The 23,773-nt window shown below is 44.1% G+C and overlaps 1 protein-coding gene across 2 annotated transcripts in view; it reads left to right on the plus strand.

Moving 5' to 3' along the window:
- Positions 1-21,639, plus strand: part of CEP20 (centrosomal protein 20) — a 51,643-nt gene extending 30,004 nt beyond the window's left edge. Inside the window, exon 5 of one of the 2 annotated variants that reach the window (XM_075319121.1) lies at positions 21,053-21,639. In XM_075319121.1, the coding sequence (XP_075175236.1) occupies positions 21,053-21,072 (20 nt within the window). In that variant the 3' untranslated portion in view covers positions 21,073-21,639. Of the gene's footprint in view, positions 1-18,311; positions 18,596-21,052 lie in introns of those variants that run through there. The other variant, XM_075319120.1, reaches the window with a different exon arrangement.
- The last annotated feature ends 2,134 nt before the right edge of the window (positions 21,640-23,773 follow it).

A 23,773-nucleotide genomic window follows, 5' to 3' on the forward strand; every position in this document is an offset into this window, starting at 1 on the left:
ACCCCATTCATTACCCCGTTAGCCAACGCACCAGGGCGCGGGATGAGCTGGGGCGAAGCGCCAGAATTGGCGCATCTAATGGATGCGCCACTTCTGGGGCGGCTGCGGCCTGCTATTTTTAGGCTGGGAAGAGTCCAATAACCGTGGCTCTTCCCATCCTGAGAATACCAGACCCCAGCTGTCAGCTTCACCTTGGCTGGTGATCTAATTTGGGGGGACCCCACGTTTGTTTTTTTTTTTTAATTATTTATTTATAAATAATTAAAAAAAAAAAACAGCTTGGGGAGCCCTCCAAATTGATCACCAGACAAGATGAAGCTGTCAGCTGTGGTTTGCAGGCTACAGCTGTCTGCTTTACCCTAGCTGGCTATCAAAAATAGGGGGGACCCCACGTCATTTATTTTAATTCTTTTTTTTTTTTTGGGCTAAATACAAGGCTAGGCATCCTTTAGTGTCACATGAAAGGCAGGTAAGGGGAGCTTCCTCGTTCCTGCGGCGTCACACATAGCGATGTGTGCTGCCGCAGGAGCGACGAACTACATCGTTACTGCTGCAGTAACGATAATCGAGAATGGACCCCCATGTCACCGATGAACGATTTTGCACGTTTTTGCAACGATGCAAAATCGCTCATCGGTGTCACACGCAGCAACATCGCTAATGCGGCCGGATGTGCGTCACCAATTCCGTGACCCTAACGACTCCGCATTAGCGATGTCGCAGCGTGTAAAGCCCCCTTAACAGTGAGAAATTTTTTGATACAGCAACAGTTTTGTGAAGTACCTGTGGATTCAAAATGTTTACTATACTCCTGAATAAAATCCTTGAGGGGTCCAGTTTCCAAAATGAGGTCACTTGTGGGGGGTTTCTGATGTATAGGTGCCCAAGGGGCCCTGCTAATGTGACATGGTGCGCGCAATTTACTTCAACTTTTCCAAAATTCAAATGGTGCTCCTTCCATTCCAAGCCCTCCCATTTATCCAAACAAAGGTTTTTGGCCACATGTGTGGTATCCCTGCGCTCACAAGAAATTAGATAACAACCTGTGGGGTACACGTTTTGTTGTTGCCTCTTGAAAAAGTGAAAAATGTGTCGCTAAATCAACATTTTTGTGAAAAAAATGAAAATTTCAATATGGCAACCTAAGCTTATCAAATTCTGTGAAGTATTCGTGGATTCAAAATGCTCAATATACACCTAGATTAAAGCCTTGAGGGGTCTTATTTCCAGAATGGGGTCACTTGTGGGGGACCTCCACTGCTTAGGCACCTCAGGGGTTCTCCTAATGCAACATGGCGTCCGCTATTGATTCCAGCCAATTTTGCAGTCAAATTGCACTCCTTCTCTTCTGAGCCCTGTAGTGTGCCCAAACAGTTGATTTCCACCACATACAAGATATCAACAAACTCAGGAGAAATTGCGCAATAAATTTCATGGTGATTTTTTTCCTGTTACCCTTGTGAAAAAAAAAGCTACCTGGTTGAAGTAACAATTTTGTGGTAAAATTTTATTTTTTTATTTTCATGGCTCAACGTTATAAACTTCTGTAAAGCACCTGGGGGTTCAGGGTACTCACCAAACATCAAGATAAATTCCTTGAGGGGCCTAGTTTCCAATATGGGGTCACTTGTGGTGTTTTTTTGCTGTTTACGTACCTTAGGGGTCCTCCAAATGCGACATGGTGCCCGCAATCTTTTTCAGCCAAATTTCCTTTCCAAAATTCAAATATTGCTCCTTCCGTTCCAAGCCCTCCCATTTCTCCAAACAAAGGTTTCAGACCACAAGTGAGGTATCACCGCGCTCATAAAAAAGTGGGTAACAAACATTGGGGTCACATTTTTGGAATTACCTCTTGAAAAAGTGAAAAAATTGATGCTAAAGCAACATTTTTGAGAAAAAAATGAAAATTTTCAATGTGACAACGTAACGTTATCAAAATCTGTGAAGTACCTGTGGATCCAAAATGCTCACTATACCCCTAGATAGAAGCCTTAAGGGGTCTAGTTTCCAAAATGGTGTCACTTGTAAGGGGTTTCTGCTGTTTAGGTACCTTGGCGGACATGTAAATGCAACATGGTGCCCGCAATCTATTTCAGCCAAATTTGCTTTCCAAAATTCAAATATTGCTCCTTCTGTTCCGAGCCCTCCCATTTGTCCAAACAAAGGTTTCTGACCACATGTGGGGTATCGGCGCGTTCATAAGAAAGTGGGTAACAAGTTTTGGGGTTCATTTTGTTGTGTTATTTCTTCTAAAAGTGAACAAATTTGGGGTAGAGCAACATTTTAGGTAAAATTTTATTTTTTGCTTTTTTTCATTCCACTTTGCTTTAGTTCCTGTGAAGCACCTGAAGGGTTAATAAACTTCTTGGATGTGGTTTTGAGTACTTTGAGGGGTGCTGTTTTGAGAATGGTGTCACTTTTAGGTATTTTCTGTCACTTAGGCCTCTCAAAGTCACTTCAAATGTGATGTGGTCCCTAAAAAAATGGTTTTGTGAATTTTGTTGAAAAAATGGGAAATTGCTGATGAACTTTGACCCCTTCTAACTTCCTAACCCCAAAACATTTTGTTTCAGAAATTGCGCTAATGTAAAGTAGACATGTGGGAAATGTTATTTATTAACTGTTTTGTGTGACATAACTCTCTGGGTTAAGGGCATAAAAATTAAAAGTTTGAAAATTGCAAAATTTTCAAAATTTTCATCAAATTTCCGATTTTTTCACAAATAAAAGCAAAAAATATCGTTCTAAATTTATAACTATCATGAAGTACAATATGTCACGAAAAAACAATGTCAGAATCACCGGGATCCGTTGAAGCGTTCCAGAGTTATGACCTCATAAAGTGACACTGGTCAGAATTGCAAAAAATGGCCTGGTCATTAAGTACAAAACTGGCTTCGTCCTTAAGGGGTTAAAGGGAACCGGTCACCAGTTTTTTCACTATGAAACCAAAAGTGTCACCTTCTGCAGCTCCTGGGCTGTATTCTATGAAGGTGCACCTTGTGCCCTGACTCCCCATGCAGACCCCAAATATAACTTTATAAAACCTGGCCATTATTATTATTATTATTATTATTGTTTATTTATAGAGCACCATTGATTCCATGGTGCTGTACATGAGGGGGTTACATACAGAATACATGTACACGTTACAATAGACAGACTAGCACAGGGGGAAGAGGGCCCTGCCCTTGCGGGCTTACATCCTAAAGGATTTTGGGGAGGAGACAGTAGGTGGGGTGTAGGTGGGGCGGCAGCTCCGCACGGTGGTGGGGCGGCAGCTCCGCACGGTGGTGGGGCGGCAGCTCCGCACGGTGGTGGGGCGGCAGCTCCGCACGGTGGTGGGGCGGCAGCTCCGCACGGTGGTGGGGCGGCAGCTCCGCACGGTGGTGGGGCGGCAGCTCCGCACGGTGGTGGGGCGGCAGCTCCGCACGGTGGTGGGGCGGCAGCTCCGCACGGTGGTGGGGCGGCAGCTCCGCACGGTGGTGAAGCAGTGAGGTCATTGAAGGTTATAGGCATTTCTGAACAGATGAGTCTTTAGGTTCCGTTTGAAGCTTGCGAGTGTAGTAGATAGTCTGACGTGTTGAGGCAGTGAGTTCCAGGAGACTGGGGATGCTCGGGAGAAGTCTTGGAGTCGGTTGCATGAGGAGCGAATGAGAGAGGAGGATAGAAGGAGATCTTGGGAGGACCGGAGGTTACGTTTTGGAGTGTAGCGAGAGATTAGTTCAGAGATATATGGAGGAGACAGATTATGGATAGCTTTGTAGGTCAGTGTTAGTAATTTGACAGGTATGCTAATGACCGGTGGGGCTCAAATGGGCATGCTCTTTTTTAGTCACCTGTCTCTCCTTGTGGCCTTCTTCGCCATCCTCCTTTCATTTCATCATCCGCCGTCATCATGCACGTTGCTCGGCTAAATCTCACGTTTGTGCAGTCATTCCCCTGGCTCGCGCAGGGCGCCCTCGCGCCAGCCAGTGCAATGTTTGCGCATGCGCGAGATTATGGTTGGGTATGAGGATGACGCACGAGACATCATGCACATTACCAACCATAATCTTGCACATGTGCAAACACCTCATAGGCTTGCACGAGGGTGAACTGCGCCTGCGCGAGCCAGGGGAATGACTGCACAGACGCAAAATTTGGCTGAGCAGCGTGCATGATGATGGCGGCGTCATCATCACCTCAATCATGAAAAGAGGATGGCGAAGAAGGCCACAAGGAGGGACAGGAGACGAAAAATAGCATGCCCATCTGAGCCCCACTGGTGAAAGGGGCAGATTATGCAAATGTTGGATCAATCAGGTTCCCTTTAACATACAATTCTTACAAAAGGTTCCGCTTTGATGTAAAGTTGTATGAAGGTGTGAATGAATGGCGCATGTCTCAATTCACACAGATTTCTCTACTTGCGGATCACATTTCCATCTGATATTTTTGGATTTGATTTTGGCTTGCACAGAACCAATGGCAATCTTCTTGAAATATCAGCAGTCACCATCCAGACTTTTCCTTGTGTGTTCTGCTTAAATGGAACAGATTGCAGAACTGTTTAGAAAAATGTAAAAGAAACACTTAAGCTTTTAATCGCTATCCTCGTATGTTTATATACTTGTAAGCGTTTATGAAGGAGGCTCGGAAAGGGCATTATGTCGGGAAATTGTTCTGAATTTCAGAAACTGCAAATCTCCTAATCGCTTCTTACCTTTCATTTGAATAAAATGGGCAGCTTAAAGGGAACCTGTCACTAGTTTTTTGCCCTATAAGCTGCGGCCACCACCACTGGGCTCTTATATACAGCATTTTAAAATGGTAGGTTGCAGTTGTGCCATACTCCCTCCATTTTTGAATGATGGATTGAACAGTGCTCCGTGAGATGTTCAGAGCTTGGGGTATTTTATTTGGGGTTTTTTTTTTATAACCTAACCCTGCTTTACTCTTAGCCACAACTTTACCCCTGACCTGTCTGGTGGGTTCCTTGGTTCTCATGATGGTGTTTGATCCCTAAGGTTCTCACACAAACCTCTAAGGCCTTCAGAGAACATTTTGTAGTTATACTGACAAATTACACACAGGTGACTAAATTTACTAATTAGGTGACTTCTGGAGGCAATTGGTCACCCAGGATTTTATTTACGGCTATCAAATTACAGGGGCTGAATACAAATGCAAGGCACTATTTTCAGATTGATATTTTCAAAATACTTAGAAAGCCATATATAATCTACTTTATACTTCACAAATACTTGCTACTTTGTGTCGGTATGTCAAAATCCCAACAAAATACATTTAAAATTGTGGGTGTAACGTGGAAAAGTCCATGGGGGTATGAATAGTTTTCAAGGCACAGTAAGTGGCTGCCTTTCCCCAGCCTTTTTTCCCTGCCTTCAGCTGCATTAAAGGGAACCTGTCACCAGATTTGTTCCCTTTTAAACTGTAGCTATCACCAGCAAGCCATTATATACAGCATTCTAGGATACTGTATATAAGAGCCTAGGCTGCTCTGAATAATCTAAAAAGCAGCTTTTATTACTACACTCACCTCTGGGGTGGTCCAGTCCCATGGGCGTCACTCTTCTTGCTGCGACGGCTCCTATCTTCTTGTGATCGCCATTCTCTGTCTTGCTTCGTCTGGATGACTCATCTTACGTCATCCACACGGAGGTCTCCATTGCGCTCCTGCACTTCTGAATGCTGTATATGAGGACTTACTGGTGAAGGCCGGAGCTTATAGGGGACAAATCTGGTGGCAGGGTCCCTTTTAGTATAAGAACGTACTTATTTGGAGTACAGATCATGGCAGTGATGGGTCAGCAGCTCTCTTTTTTTTTTTTTTTTCTTTTTATGCAAAATAAAAGCTGTTTTTTACAGCACCAACAAACGCTATACGATTTTAGAAATCTCATGCTCACCCTTGTTTTTCTTTTTTTTCCTGACTTAACTTCTGAACTGCAGCGTTTTTTTTTTTATTTGTAGCCTGTCAATTTTTTTCAGTATTTTTGCAGCATATTTCACACAATTACAAAGTTAAAAAAACACTGCAAAAAACGCAATGACTTTTTTTTCGCAGCATTTTTTAAATAGTTTAATTGAAACTAACTCTATTAAACATGTACTGTAGACAAAGCGCACATGCAGTTCCATGTATTGTAGACAAAGCGCGCATGCAGTTCCATGTACTGCAGACAAAGCGCGCATGCAGTTCCATGTACTGCACACAAAGCGCACATGCAGTTCCATGTACTGCAGACAAAGCGCACATGCAGTTCCATGTACTGCAGACAAAGCGCGCATGCAGTTCCATGTACTGCAGACAAAGCGCGCATGCAGTTCCATGTACTGCACACAAAGCGCACATGCAGTTCCATGTACTGCAGACAAAGCGCGCATGCAGTTCCATGTACTGCAGACAAAGGGCGCATGCAGTTCCATGTACTGCACACAAAGCGCACATGCAGTTCCATGTACTGCAGACAAAGCGCGCATGCAGTTCCATGTACTGCAGACAAAGCGCGCATGCAGTTCCATGTACTGCAGACAAAGCGCACATGCGGTTCCATGTACTGCAGACAAAGCGCACATGCGGTTCCATGTATTGTAGACAAAGCGCACATGCGGTTCCATGTACTGCAGACAAAGCGCACATGCAGTTCCATGTACTGCAGACAAAGCGCACATGCAGTTCCATGTATTGTAGACAAAGCGCACATGCAGTTCCATGTATTGCAGACAAAGCGCACATGCAGTTCCATGTACTGCAGACAAAGCGCACATGCAGTTCCATGTATTGTAGACAAAGCGCACATGCAGTTCCATGTATTGCAGACAAAGCGCACATGCAGTTCCATGTATTGTAGACAAAGCGCACATGCAGTTCCATGTACTGCAGACAAAGCGCACATGCAATTCCATGTACTGCAGACAAAGCGCACATGCAGTTCCATGTACTGCAGACAAAGCGCACATGCAGTTCCATGTACTGCAGACAAAGCGCACATGCAGTTCCATGTACTGTAGACAAAGCGCACATGCAGTTCCATGTACTGTAGACAAAGCGCACATGCAGTTCCATGTATTGTAGACAAAGCGCACATGCAGTTCCATGTACTGCAGACAAAGCGCGAATGCTGTTCCATGTACTGCAGACAAAGCGCGCACACAGTTCCATGTACTGCAGACAAAGCGCACATGCAGTTCCATGTACTGCAGACAAAGCGCACATGCAGTTCCATGTACTGCAGACAAAGCGCACATGCAGTTCCATGTATTGTAGACAAAGCGCACATGCAGTTCCATGTACTGCAGACAAAGCGCACATGCAGTTCCATGTACTGCAGACAAAGCGCACATGCAGTTCCATGTATTGTAGACAAAGCGCACATGCAGTTCCATGTACTGCAGACAAAGCGCACATGCAGTTCCATGTATTGTAGACAAAGCGCACATGCAGTTCCATGTATTGTAGACAAAGCGCACATGCAATTCCATGTATTGCAGACAAAGCGCACATGCAGTTCCATGTACTGCAGACAAAGCGCACATGCAGTTCCATGTATTGTAGACAAAGCGCACATGCAGTACCATGTATTGTAGACAAAGCGCACATGCAGTACCATGTATTGTAGACAAAGCGCACATGCAGTTCCATGTACTGTAGACAAAGCGCACATGCAGTTCCATGTACTGTAGACAAAGCGCACATGCAGTTCCATGTACTGCAGACAAAGCGCACATGCAGTTCCATGTATTGTAGACAAAGCGCACATGCAGTTCCATGTACTGTAGACAAAGCGCACATGCAGTTCCATGTATTGTAGACAAAGCGCACATGCAGTTCCATGTACTGCAGACAAAGCGCGCATGCAGTTCCATGTACTGCAGACAAAGCGCGCATGCAGTTCCATGTACTGCAGACAAAGCGCGCATACAGTTCCATGTACTGCAGACAGCGCGCATGCAGTTCCATGTACTGCAGACAAAGCGCGCATGCAGTTCCATGTACTGCAGACAAAGCGCGCATGCAGTTCCATGTTCTGCAGACAAAGCGCACATGCAATTCCATGTATTGCAGACAAAGCGCACATGCAGTTCCATGTACTGCAGACAAAGCGCACATGCAGTTCCATGTATTGTAGACAAAACGCACAGGCAGTACCATGTATTGTAGACAAAGCGCACATGCAGTTCCATGTACTGTAGACAAAGCGCACATGCAGTTCCATGTACTGTAGACAAAGCGCACATGCAGTTCCATGTACTGCAGACAAAGCGCACATGCAGTTCCATGTACTGCAGACAAAGCGCACATGCAGTTCCATGTATTGTAGACAAAGCGCACATGCAGTTCCATGTATTGTAGACAAAGCGCACATGCAGTTCCATGTACTGCAGACAAAGCGCACATGCAGTTCCATGTACTGCAGACAAAGCGCACATGCAATTCCATGTACTGCAGACAAAGCGCACATGCAGTTCCATGTATTGTAGACAAAGCGCACATGAAATTCCATGTATTGCAGACAAAGCGCACATGCAGTTCCATGTACTGCAGACAAAGCGCACATGCAGTTCCATGTACTGTAGACAAAGCGCACATGCAATTCCATGTATTGCAGACAAAGCGCACATGCAGTTCCATGTATTGCAGACAAAGCGCACATGCAATTCCATGTATTGCAGACAAAGCGCACATGCAGTTCCATGTATTGCAGACAAAGCGCACATGCAGTTCCATGTATTTTAGACAAAGCGCACATGCAGTTCCATGTATTGTAGACAAAGCGCACATGCAATTCCATGTATTGCAGACAAAGCGCACATGCAATTCCATGTACTGCAGACAAAGCGCACATGCAGTTCCATGTATTGTAGACAAAGCGCACATGCAATTCCATGTATTGCAGACAAAGCGCACATGCAATTCCATGTACTGCAGACAAAGCGCACATGCAGTTCCATGTATTATAGACAAAGCGCACATGCAGTTCCATGTATTGCAGACAAAGCGCACATGCAGTTCCATGTACTGCAGACAAAGCGCACATGCAGTTCCATGTATTGTAGACAAAGCGCACATGCAGTTCCATGTATTGCAGACAAAGCGCACATGCAGTTCCATGTACTGCAGACAAAGCGCACATGCAGTTCCATGTATTGTAGACAAAGCGCACATGCAGTTCCATGTATTGTAGACAAAGCGCACATGCAGTTCCATGTACTGTAGACAAAGCGCACATGCAGTTCCATGTACTGTAGACAAAGCGCACATGCAGTTCCATGTACTGCAGACAAAGCGCACATGCAGTTCCATGTACTGCAGACAAAGCGCACATGCAGTTCCATGTACTGCAGACAAAGCGCACATGCAGTTCCATGTACTGCAGACAAAGCGCACATGCAGTTCCATGTATTGTAGACAAAGCGCACATGCAGTTCCATGTATTGTAGACAAAGCGCACATGCAGTTCCATGTATTGTAGACAAAGCGCACATGCAGTTCCATGTATTGTAGACAAAGCGCACATGCAGTTCCATGTATTGCAGACAAAGCGCACATGCAGTTCCATGTATTGTAGACAAAGCGCACATGCAGTTCCATGTACTGCAGACAAAGCGCACATGCAGTTCCATGTATTGTAGACAAAGCGCACATGCAGTTCCATGTATTGTAGACAAAGCGCACATGCAGTTCCATGTACTGCAGACAAAGCGCACATGCAGTTCCATGTACTGCAGACAAAGCGCGCATGCAGTTCCATGTACTGCAGACAAAGCGCACATGCAGTTCCATGTACTGCAGACAAAGCGCACATGCAGTTCCATGTATTGTAGACAAAGCGCACATGCAGTTCCATGTATTGCAGACAAAGCGCACATGCAGTTCCATGTACTGCAGACAAAGCGCACATGCAGTTCCATGTATTGTAGACAAAGCGCACATGCAGTTCCATGTATTGTAGACAAAGCGCACATGCAGTTCCATGTATTGCAGACAAAGCGCGCATGCAGTTCCATGTACTGCAGACAAAGCGCGCATGCAGTTCCATGTACTGTAGACAAAGCGCACATGCAGTTCCATGTATTGTAGACAAAGCGCACATGCAGTTCCATGTACTGCAGACAGCGCGCATGCAGTTCCATGTATTGTAGACAAAGCGCACATGCAGTTCCATGTACTGCAGACAAAGCGCACATGCAGTTCCATGTACTGCAGACAAAGCGCACATGCAGTTCCATGTATTGTAGACAAAGCGCACATGCAGTTCCATGTATTGTAGACAAAGCGCACATGCAGTTCCATGTATTGTAGACAAAGCGCACATGCAGTTCCATGTACTGTAGACAAAGCGCACATGCAGTTCCATGTACTGCAGACAAAGCGCACATGCAGTTCCATGTACTGCAGACAAAGCGCACATGCAGTTCCATGTACTGCAGACAAAGCGCACATGCAGTTCCATGTACTGCAGACAAAGCGCACATGCAGTTCCATGTACTGCAGACAAAGCGCACATGCAGTTCCATGTATTGTAGACAAAGCGCACATGCAGTTCCATGTATTGTAGACAAAGCGCACATGCAGTTCCATGTATTGTAGACAAAGCGCACATGCAGTTCCATGTATTGTAGACAAAGCGCACATGCAGTTCCATGTATTGTAGACAAAGCGCGCATGCAGTTCCATGTACTGCAGACAAAGCGCGCATGCAGTTCCATGTACTGCAGACAAAGCGCACATGCAGTTCCATGTACTTTAGACAAAGCGCACATGCAGTTCCATGTATTGTAGACAAAGCGCACATGCAGTTCCATGTATTGTAGACAAAGCGCACATGCAGTTCCATGTATTGCAGACAAAGCGCACATGCAGTTCCATGTATTGTAGACAAAGCGCACATGCAGTTCCATGTACTGCAGACAAAGCGCACATGCAGTTCCATGTATTGTAGACAAAGCGCACATGCAGTTCCATGTACTGTAGACAAAGCGCACATGCAGTTCCATGTACTGTAGACAAAGCGCACATGCAGTTCCATGTACTGCAGACAAAGCGCACATGCAGTTCCATGTATTGTAGACAAAGCGCACATGCAATTCCATGTACTGTAGACAAAGCGCACATGCAATTCCATGTATTGCAGACAAAGCGCACATGCAGTTCCATGTATTGCAGACAAAGCGCACATGCAATTCCATGTATTGCAGACAAAGCGCACATGCAGTTCCATGTATTGCAGACAAAGCGCACATGCAGTTCCATGTACTGTAGACAAAGCGCACATGCAGTTCCATGTACTGTAGACAAAGCGCACATGCAGTTCCATGTACTGCAGACAAAGCGCACATGCAGTTCCATGTACTGCAGACAAAGCGCACATGCAGTTCCATGTACTGCAGACAAAGCGCACATGCAGTTCCATGTACTGTAGACAAAGCGCACATGCAGTTCCATGTATTGTAGACAAAGCGCACATGCAGTTCCATGTACTGTAGACAAAGCGCACATGCAGTTCCATGTACTGCAGACAAAGCGCACATGCAGTTCCATGTACTGCAGACAAAGCGCACATGCAGTTCCATGTACTGCAGACAAAGCGCACATGCAGTTCCATGTATTGTAGACAAAGCGCACATGCAGTTCCATGTACTGTAGACAAAGCGCACATGCAGTTCCATGTACTGCAGACAAAGCGCACATGCAGTTCCATGTACTGTAGACAAAGCGCACATGCAGTTCCATGTACTGCAGACAAAGCGCACATGCAGTTCCATGTACTGCAGACAAAGCGCACATGCAGTTCCATGTACTGCAGACAAAGCGCACATGCAGTTCCATGTACTGCAGACAAAGCGCACATGCAGTTCCATGTATTGTAGACAAAGCGCACATGCAGTTCCATGTATTGTAGACAAAGCGCACATGCAGTTCCATGTATTGTAGACAAAGCGCACATGCAGTTCCATGTATTGTAGACAAAGCGCACATGCAGTTCCATGTATTGCAGACAAAGCGCACATGCAGTTCCATGTATTGTAGACAAAGCGCACATGCAGTTCCATGTACTGCAGACAAAGCGCACATGCAGTTCCATGTATTGTAGACAAAGCGCACATGCAGTTCCATGTATTGTAGACAAAGCGCACATGCAGTTCCATGTATTGCAGACAAAGCGCGCATGCAGTTCCATGTACTGCAGACAAAGCGCGCATGCAGTTCCATGTACTGCAGACAAAGCGCGCATGCAGTTCCATGTACTGTAGACAAAGCGCACATGCAGTTCCATGTATTGTAGACAAAGCGCACATGCAGTTCCATGTACTGCAGACAGCGCGCATGCAGTTCCATGTATTGTAGACAAAGCGCACATGCAGTTCCATGTACTGCAGACAAAGCGCACATGCAGTTCCATGTACTGCAGACAAAGCGCACATGCAGTTCCATGTATTGTAGACAAAGCGCACATGCAGTTCCATGTATTGTAGACAAAGCGCACATGCAGTTCCATGTATTGTAGACAAAGCGCACATGCAGTTCCATGTACTGTAGACAAAGCGCACATGCAGTTCCATGTACTGCAGACAAAGCGCACATGCAGTTCCATGTACTGCAGACAAAGCGCACATGCAGTTCCATGTACTGCAGACAAAGCGCACATGCAGTTCCATGTACTGCAGACAAAGCGCACATGCAGTTCCATGTATTGTAGACAAAGCGCACATGCAGTTCCATGTATTGTAGACAAAGCGCACATGCAGTTCCATGTATTGTAGACAAAGCGCACATGCAGTTCCATGTATTGTAGACAAAGCGCACATGCAGTTCCATGTATTGTAGACAAAGCGCGCATGCAGTTCCATGTACTGCAGACAAAGCGCGCATGCAGTTCCATGTACTGCAGACAAAGCGCACATGCAGTTCCATGTACTTTAGACAAAGCGCACATGCAGTTCCATGTATTGTAGACAAAGCGCACATGCAGTTCCATGTATTGTAGACAAAGCGCACATGCAGTTCCATGTATTGCAGACAAAGCGCACATGCAGTTCCATGTATTGTAGACAAAGCGCACATGCAGTTCCATGTACTGCAGACAAAGCGCACATGCAGTTCCATGTATTGTAGACAAAGCGCACATGCAGTTCCATGTACTGTAGACAAAGCGCACATGCAGTTCCATGTACTGTAGACAAAGCGCACATGCAGTTCCATGTACTGCAGACAAAGCGCACATGCAGTTCCATGTATTGTAGACAAAGCGCACATGCAATTCCATGTACTGTAGACAAAGCGCACATGCAATTCCATGTATTGCAGACAAAGCGCACATGCAGTTCCATGTATTGCAGACAAAGCGCACATGCAATTCCATGTATTGCAGACAAAGCGCACATGCAGTTCCATGTATTGCAGACAAAGCGCACATGCAGTTCCATGTACTGTAGACAAAGCGCACATGCAGTTCCATGTACTGCAGACAAAGCGCACATGCAGTTCCATGTACTGCAGACAAAGCGCACATGCAGTTCCATGTACTGCAGACAAAGCGCACATGCAGTTCCATGTACTGTAGACAAAGCGCACATGCAGTTCCATGTACTGTAGACAAAGCGCACATGCAGTTCCATGTATTGCAGACAAAGCGCACATGCAGTTCCATGTATTGCAGACAAAGCGCACATGAAATTCCATGTATTGCAGACAAAGCGCACATGCAGTTCCATGTACTGCAGACAAAGCGCACATGCAGTTCCATGTACTGTAGACAAAGCGCACATGCAATTCCATGTATTGCAGACAAAGCGCACATGCAGTTCCATGTATTGCAGACAAAGCGCACATGCAATTCCATGTATTGCAGACAAAGCGCACATGCAGTTCCATGTATTGCAGACAAAGCGCACATGCAGTTCCATGTATTTTAGACAAAGCGCACATGCAGTTCCATGTATTGTAGACAAAGCGCACATGCAATTCCATGTATTGCAGACAAAGCGCACATGCAGTTCCATGTATTGTAGACAAAGCGCACATGCAATTCCATGTATTGCAGACAAAGCGCACATGCAATTCCATGTACTGCAGACAAAGCGCACATGCAGTTCCATGTATTATAGACAAAGCGCACATGCAGTTCCATGTATTGCAGACAAAGCGCACATGCAGTTCCATGTACTGCAGACAAAGCGCACATGCAGTTCCATGTATTGTAGACAAAGCGCACATGCAGTTCCATGTATTGCAGACAAAGCGCACATGCAGTTCCATGTACTGCAGACAAAGCGCACATGCAGTTCCATGTATTGTAGACAAAGCGCACATGCAGTTCCATGTATTGTAGACAAAGCGCACATGCAGTTCCATGTACTGTAGACAAAGCGCACATGCAGTTCCATGTACTGTAGACAAAGCGCACATGCAGTTCCATGTACTGCAGACAAAGCGCACATGCAGTTCCATGTACTGCAGACAAAGCGCACATGCAGTTCCATGTACTGCAGACAAAGCGCACATGCAGTTCCATGTACTGCAGACAAAGCGCACATGCAGTTCCATGTATTGTAGACAAAGCGCACATGCAGTTCCATGTATTGCAGACAAAGCGCACATGCAGTTCCATGTACTGCAGACAAAGCGCACATGCAGTTCCATGTATTGTAGACAAAGCGCACATGCAGTTCCATGTACTGCAGACAAAGCGCACATGCAGTTCCATGTACTGCAGACAAAGCGCGCATGCAGTTCCATGTACTGCAGACAAAGCGCACATGCAGTTCCATGTACTGCAGACAAAGCGCACATGCAGTTCCATGTATTGTAGACAAAGCGCACATGCAGTTCCATGTATTGCAGACAAAGCGCACATGCAGTTCCATGTACTGCAGACAAAGCGCACATGCAGTTCCATGTATTGTAGACAAAGCGCACATGCAGTTCCATGTATTGTAGACAAAGCGCACATGCAGTTCCATGTATTGCAGACAAAGCGCGCATGCAGTTCCATGTACTGCAGACAAAGCGCGCATGCAGTTCCATGTACTGCAGACAAAGCGCGCATGCAGTTCCATGTACTGTAGACAAAGCGCACATGCAGTTCCATGTATTGTAGACAAAGCGCACATGCAGTTCCATGTACTGCAGACAGCGCGCATGCAGTTCCATGTATTGTAGACAAAGCGCACATGCAGTTCCATGTACTGCAGACAAAGCGCACATGCAGTTCCATGTACTGCAGACAAAGCGCACATGCAGTTCCATGTATTGTAGACAAAGCGCACATGCAGTTCCATGTATTGTAGACAAAGCGCACATGCAGTTCCATGTATTGTAGACAAAGCGCACATGCAGTTCCATGTACTGTAGACAAAGCGCACATGCAGTTCCATGTACTGCAGACAAAGCGCACATGCAGTTCCATGTACTGCAGACAAAGCGCACATGCAGTTCCATGTACTGCAGACAAAGCGCACATGCAGTTCCATGTACTGCAGACAAAGCGCACATGCAGTTCCATGTATTGTAGACAAAGCGCACATGCAGTTCCATGTATTGTAGACAAAGCGCACATGCAGTTCCATGTATTGTAGACAAAGCGCACATGCAGTTCCATGTATTGTAGACAAAGCGCACATGCAGTTCCATGTATTGTAGACAAAGCGCGCATGCAGTTCCATGTACTGCAGACAAAGCGCGCATGCAGTTCCATGTACTGCAGACAAAGCGCACATGCAGTTCCATGTACTGCAGACAAAGCGCACATGCAGTTCCATGTATTGTAGACAAAGCGCACATGCAGTTCCATGTATTGTAGACAAAGCGCACATGCAGTTCCATGTATTGCAGACAAAGCGCACATGCAGTTCCATGTATTGTAGACAAAGCGCACATGCAGTTCCATGTACTGCAGACAAAGCGCACATGCAGTTCCATGTATTGTAGACAAAGCGCACATGCAGTTCCATGTACTGTAGACAAAGCGCACATGCAGTTCCATGTACTGCAGACAAAGCGCACATGCAGTTCCATGTATTGTAGACAAAGCGCACATGCAATTCCATGTACTGTAGACAAAGCGCACATGCAATTCCATGTATTGCAGACAAAGCGCACATGCAGTTCCATGTATTGCAGACAAAGCGCACATGCAATTCCATGTATTGCAGACAAAGCGCACATGCAGTTCCATGTATTGCAGACAAAGCGCACATGCAGTTCCATGTACTGTAGACAAAGCGCACATGCAGTTCCATGTACTGCAGACAAAGCGCACATGCAGTTCCATGTACTGCAGACAAAGCGCACATGCAGTTCCATGTACTGCAGACAAAGCGCACATGCAGTTCCATGTACTGTAGACAAAGCGCACATGCAGTTCCATGTATTGTAGACAAAGCGCACATGCAGTTCCATGTACTGTAGACAAAGCGCACATGCAGTTCCATGTACTGCAGATAAAGCGCGCATGCAGTTCCATGTACTGCAGACAAAGCGCACATGCAGTTCCATGTACTGTAGACAAAGCGCACATGCAGTTCCATGTATTGTAGACAAAGCGCACATGCAGTTCCATGTACTGTAGACAAAGCGCACATGCAATTCCATGTACTGCAGACAAAGCGCACATGCAGTTCCATGTATTGTAGACAAAGCGCACATGCAGTTCCATGTATTGTAGACAAAGCGCACATGCAGTTCCATGTATTGTAGACAAAGCGCACATGCAGTTCCATGTATTGTAGACAAAGCGCACATGCAGTTCCATGTATTGTAGACAAAGCGCACATGCAGTTCCATGTATTGTAGACAAAGCGCACATGCAGTTCCATGTACTGTAGACAAAGCGCACATGCAGTTCCATGTACTGCAGACAAAGCGCACATGCAGTTCCATGTACTGCAGACAAAGCGCACATGCAGTTCCATGTACTGCAGACAAAGCGCACATGCAGTTCCATGTATTGTAGACAAAGCGCACATGCAGTTCCATGTATTGTAGACAAAGCGCACATGCAGTTCCATGTATTGTAGACAAAGCGCACATGCAGTTCCATGTATTGTAGACAAAGCGCACATGCAGTTCCATGTATTGTAGACAAAGCGCACATGCAGTTCCATGTACTGCAGACAAAGCGCACATGCAGTTCCATGTATTGTAGACAAAGCGCACATGCAGTTCCATGTATTGTAGACAAAGCGCACATGCAGTTCCATGTATTGTAGACAAAGCGCACATGCAGTTCCATGTATTGTAGACAAAGCGCACATGCAATTCCATGTATTGCAGACAAAGCGCACATGCAGTTCCATGTATTGCAGACAAAGCGCACATGCAATTCCATGTATTGCAGACAAAGCGCACATGCAGTTCCATGTATTGCAGACAAAGCGCACATGCAGTTCCATGTATTGCAGACAAAGCGCACATGCAGTTCCATGTATTGCAGACAAAGCGCACATGCAGTTCCATGTATTGTAGACAAAGCGCACATGCAGTTCCATGTACTGCAGACAAAGCGCACATGCAGTTCCATGTATTGTAGACAAAGCGCACATGCAATTCCATGTATTGCAGACAAAGCGCACATGCAATTCCATGTACTGCAGACAAAGCGCACATGCAGTTCCATGTATTGTAGACAAAGCGCACATGCAGTTCCATGTATTGCAGACAAAGCGCACATGCAGTTCCATGTATTGTAGACAAAGCGCACATGCAGTTCCATGTATTGTAGACAAAGCGCACATGCAGTTCCATGTATTGTAGACAAAGCGCACATGCAGTTCCATGTATTGTAGACAAAGCGCACATGCAGTTCCATGTATTGTAGACAAAGCGCACATGCAGTTCCATGTATTGTAGACAAAGCGCACATGCAGTTCCATGTATTGCAGACAAAGCGCACATGCAGTTCCATGTATTGTAGACAAAGCGCACATGCAGTTCCATGTATTGTAGACAAAGCGCACATGCAATTCGTACTAAAAATATACAGCAAAAAAAAAATGGGGGGGGCGAAATTACTGCAAAAAGGGTGTTTTGAACTGCCAAGAAAAAGGGTCTGGCTACAGAGAAAAACTCAGCAAAAATGCTGTATGCACATAACATGCAATGAATTTCAATAGACAATCTGCTGGGTAACAGAGCAATGTATGGGGCCAAGCAAGTAAGGAGAGGTTTGTAAGGTATTATGGTATTTATTATGAATGGATAGATTGCATTGTGAGAATTGTCTACACCTGGGTTAGTAGAAAATGAGAATCTGAATCATATTTTATTCTAGATTTACCTTTTGATCTTCTTTTCTTATTTTCAGGTACTCCTCTAGAACCCACAAATATTGTTCAGCCCGGCTCTGCAGATTCACACGTATTCCAGGACACATTCAGATAACGACCTGTTATTCATAATTTTATTTATTATTGATTTGTATTTATTTTTAAAATTTTATTTTTCAGCTCAGTAAAGCAAAAAAATGGTAATTTTGTTGCAATACATTTTTCAATACCTGAATTGGCAGTATTGAGTGCTTTGATTTTTATATATATATAACTTTTTTTTTAATTACTATTTATATAATAAAATGGTAATAAATGATGATCCTCATTGTCCTCATTGTCATTTTGTTGATTCTGTAATTGGTACTGTTGAATGAGTAGCTACAGTCATATGAAAAAGTTTGGGCGCCCCTATTAATGTTAACCTTTTTTCTTTATAACAATTTGTGTTTTTGCAACAGCTATTTCAGTTTCATATATCTAATAACTGAGGGACTGAGTAATATTTCTGGATTGAAATGAGGTTTATTGTACTAACAGAAAATGTGCAATCCGCATTTAAACAAAATTTGACCGGTGCAAACGTATGGGCACCTCAACATAAGTGCCATTAATATTTTGTAGATCCTCCTTTTGCAAAAATAACAGCCTCTAGTCGCTTCCTGTAGCTTTTAATGAGTTCCTGGATCCTGGATGAAGGTATATTTGACCATTCCTGTTTACAAAACAATTCCAGTTCAGTTAAGTTTGATGGTTGCCGAGCATGGACAGCACGCTTCAAATCATCCCACAGATTTTCAATGATATTCAGGTCTGGGGACTGGGATGGCCATTCCAGAACATTGTAATTGTTCCTCTGCATGAATGCCTGAGTAGATTTGGAGCGGTGTTTTGTATCATTGTCTTGCTGAAATATCCATCCCCTGCGTAACTTCAACTTTGTCACTGACTCTTGCACATTATTGTCAAGAATCTGCTGATACTGAGTTGAATCCATGTGACCCTCAACTTTAACAAGATTCCCGATGCCGGCATTGGCCACACAGCCCCAAAGCATGATGGAACCTCCACCAAATTTTACTGTGGGTAGCAAGTGCTTTTCTTGGAATGCCGTGTTTTTTTTGCCTCCATGCATAACACCTTTTTGTATGACCAAACAACTAAATCTTTGTTTCATCAGTCCACAGGACCTTCTTCCAAAATGTAACTGGCTTGTCCAAATGTGCTTTTGCATACCTCAGGCGACTCTGTTTTGGGCGTGCTTGCACAAACTGCTTCTTTCGTATCACTCTCCCATACAGCTTCTCCTTGTGCAACGTGTGCTGTATTGTTGACCGATGCACATTGGCACCATCTGCAGCAAGATGATGCTGCAGGTCTTTGGAGGTGGTCTGTGGATTGTCCTTGACTGTTCTCACCATTCTTCTTCTCTGCCTTTCTGATATTTTTCTTGGCCTGCCCCTTCTGGGCTTAACAAGAACTGTACCTGTGTTCTTCCATTTCCTTACTATGTTCCTCACAGTGGAAACTGACAGTTTAAATCTTTGAGACAACTTTTTGTATCCTTCCCCTGAACAACTATGCTGAATAATCTTTGTTTTCAGATCATTTGAGAGTTGTTTTGAGGAGCCCATGATGCCACTCTTCATAGGAGATTCAAATAGGAGAACAACTTGCAAGTGGCCACCTTAAATACCTTTTCTCATGATTGGATACACCTGCCCCTATGAAGTGCAAAGCTCAATGAGGTTACAAAACCAATTTAGTGCTTTAGTAAGTCAGTAAAAAGTAGTTAGGAGTGTTCAAATCAAGAAATTGATAAGGGTGCCCATACTTTTGCACCGGTCAAATTTTGTTTAAATGCGGATTGCACATTTTCTGATAGTTCAATAAACCTCATTTCAATCCAGAAATATTACTCAGTCCATCAGTTATTAGATATATGAAACTGAAATAGCTGTTGCAAAAGCCCAATTTGTTATAAAGAAAAAAGGTTAACATTAATAGGGGTGCCCAAACTTTTTCATATGACTGTAACTATTCGTACTCGCTATGCTGTTAGCGAGTACTGTCCGCTACTTCCATATTCGTTACGAGTAGCGGGCGCAATGTAAGTCAATGGGAAATGCTCGCTAAGTAGCGAGTAACCTGAAAGGCGTACTTTTCGTGCGAGTAGCGAATATTACGGCTTTTGGGTTATTTGCTACTTAGTATTTCCAATTGACTTACATTGTGCCCACTACTCGTAACGAATATGTGAGTAGTGGACAGTAGTCGCTAACAGCATAGAGTATGAATAGCTAACTACTCGCTCAACACTAGTAATTGCATTTTTTCTAATGACTAAGTCCAATATTACAAAAGCTCTGGTATGCAGTAATATACTCGTAACCATCAGTTGAGGGTTTTGTTCTTGTGTTAAACTAAAGCTTTTTATATGGAGCAGAATTTACTGGTAATTTGATTTAGTTGGATGAATATAATTTACCGTCTGTAATGTTCTGTGCTCTGTCGATACAAAATGACAAATTAAACCAGGTACAGGGGTTCGGTGCTTCTTTTCGGTGTGGCTAAAAATTCAGTTTATTTTCTAACATGCCCGTTTTCCAGCTATTTCTGTCCTCCGGTAATGTCAGAGCTGCCTATCAAGGTACAAAAATCAAGAGATGGATATAAAAATAACTAAGAGTAGTTGGGGTGCCCTGAGGTGTTTAACAGGGTTGTTCCCTATACAGGCAAGCCCTTCTCAGTCTGTATGTTTCCCCCTTTTTAAAACCAGATTTATACTCCCTTATCTGAATCGCTGATGTTGTGGGGATGTGTGAGCTACAAAGGCACAGGAAACTTGGTCAACGTTGAAGGAAAGATGAATGCAGCACCCTATCAGAAAATACTGGAGGCAAATTTGCACTCATCAGCCCGGAAGCTGCACATGGGACATACTTGGATGGTCCAACATGACAACAATCCAAAAGACAAGGCCAAGTTGACCTGTCATTGGCTACAGCAGAACAAAGTGAAGATTCTGGAGTGGCCATCTCAGTCTTCTGACTTTAATATCATTGAGCCACTCTGGGGAGAACTCAAGCACACAGTTCATGCAAAAAGCCCAGGAATTTACAGGAACTGGAGGCTTTTTGCCAAGAAGAATGGCCAGCTTTACCATCTGAGAAAATAAAGAACCTCATCCACAACTACACAAAAGACTTCAAGCTATCATTGATGTTAGAGGGGGCACTACACAGTATTAAGAACTGGGGTATGTGAACTTTTGACCAGGGTTATTTGGATGTTTTTGGTTGCCATTATGATTTATAAAGCAAAAACACAGTAGTTTGACAATAAATGGCTTCATCCAACCACTAACCAGGAGTGGAAAAAAGTTTTTGTGTTATTCAGATTCTCTGAAAAAAGGCCAAGAAAACACAAAATCTGCCGGGGTATGTAAACTTTTGAGCACAACTGTATTACTGTTCATATTTTACATTAGGGGATCTTTTGCCCACCAATCGTTTATTTTTCTCTTATGCACCACTTCACAATCACTGTCCTAGGAGAGCTCATCTCCGCACTGATTCAGGTACATTGTGTTTCTAAACTCTTGTAACTTTCTGCGATTAACATGACTTTGAGGTTTTGCCAAAATTACATCAATCTGTCCAACGCTGAAGAGGTTAATTGCTGACATTAAATTATTGGGATTCAAATTCGCCAACCTGTTTCTTTCCTGAGAGTAAGCCAAAACTTTTGAAAGTGACCATGTATGGGGAAAATGCAACAACAATTTATACGTTGCAGTATATGCTTCCATCCAGCAGACTTCTCTCTTCCATCAAGTTCTCTTGTCCACATTCCTGAGACTTCTCCGAAACATTTTCCAGTGGAGCATTAAAATGTTTGCGTCTTGTAGAGAAAAGAAAATGCCCCTGTCTTCTCAGCACAGTGTGATTTGTTCATGTAGATTATGGTTTACTACATGTGTTCACATAATATAAAACATGAAGTAAAGGCACCACTAAAAAATATAATCAAATATTGAGGGGTGCTACAAAAACTATGTAAAGATTAGCACAGAAAAAAAATGAGCCACATAGTATATATCAGTGCACTATAAATAATGACTTTATAATGATACTAGAAGGTGGCCCGATTCTAACGCATCGGGTATTCTAGAATTTACGTATTGTGTAGGTAATGTATGATTTTTGTTATACAGTTAGGTCCAGAAATATTTGGACAGTGACACAATTTTCGCGAGTTGGGCTCTGCATGCCACCACATTGGATTTGAAATGAAATCTCTACAACAGAATTCAAGTGCAGATTGTAACGTTTAATTTGAAGGTTTGAACAAAAATATCTGATAGAAATTGTAGGAATTGCACACATTTCTTTACAAACACTCCACATTTTAGGAGGTCAAAAGTAATTGGACAAATAAACCAAACCCAAACAAAATATTTTTATTTTCAATATTTTGTTGCGAATCCTTTGGAGGCAATCACTGCCTTAAGTCTGGAACCCATGGACATCACAAAACGCTGGGTTTCCTCCTTCTTAATGCTTTGCCAGGCCTTTACAGCCGCAGCCTTCAGGTCTTGCTTGTTTGTGGGTCTTTCTGTCTTAAGTCTGGATTTGAGCGAGTGAAATGCATGCTCAATTGGGTTAAGATCTGGTGATTGACTTGGCCATTGCAGAATGTTCCACTTTTTTGCACTCATGAACTCCTGGGTAGCTTTGCCTGTATGCTTGGGGTCATTGTCCATCTGTACTATGAAGCGCCGTCCGATCAACTTTGCGGCATTTGGCTGAATCTGGGCTGAAAGTATATCCCGGTACACTTCAGAATTCATCCGGCTACTCTTGTCTGCTGTTATGTCATCAATAAACACAAGTGACCCAGTGCCATTGAAAGCCATGCATGCCCATGCCATCACGTTGCCTCCACCATGTTTTACAGAGGATGTGGTGTGCCTTGGATCATGTGCCGTTCCCTTTCTTCTCCAAACTTTTTTTCTTCCCATCATTCTGGTACAGGTTGATCTTTGTCTCATCTGTCCATAGAATACTTTTCCAGAACTGAGCTGGCTTCATGAGGTGTTTTTCAGCAAATTTAACTCTGGCCTGTCTATTTTTGGAATTGATGAATGGTTTGCAACTAGATGTGAACCCTTTGTACTTACTTTCATGGAGTCTTCTCTTTACTGTTGACTTAGAGACAGATACACCTACTTCACTGAGAGTGTTCTGGACTTCAGTTGATGTTGTGAACGGGTTCTTCTTCACCAAAGAAAGTATGCGGCGATCATCCACCACTGTTGTCATCCGTGGACGCCCAGGCCTTTTTGAGTTCCCAAGCTCACCAGTCAATTCCTTTTTTCTCAGAATGTACCCGACTGTTGATTTTGCTACTCCAAGCATGTCTGCTATCTCTCAGATGGATTTTTTTCTTTTTTTCAGCCTCAGGATGTTCTGCTTCACCTAAATTGAGAGTTCCTTAG

The sequence above is a fragment of the Anomaloglossus baeobatrachus genome, chromosome 7, assembly GCF_048569485.1.
Source record: "Anomaloglossus baeobatrachus isolate aAnoBae1 chromosome 7, aAnoBae1.hap1, whole genome shotgun sequence".
Taxonomy (NCBI): Eukaryota; Metazoa; Chordata; class Amphibia; order Anura; family Aromobatidae; genus Anomaloglossus; species Anomaloglossus baeobatrachus.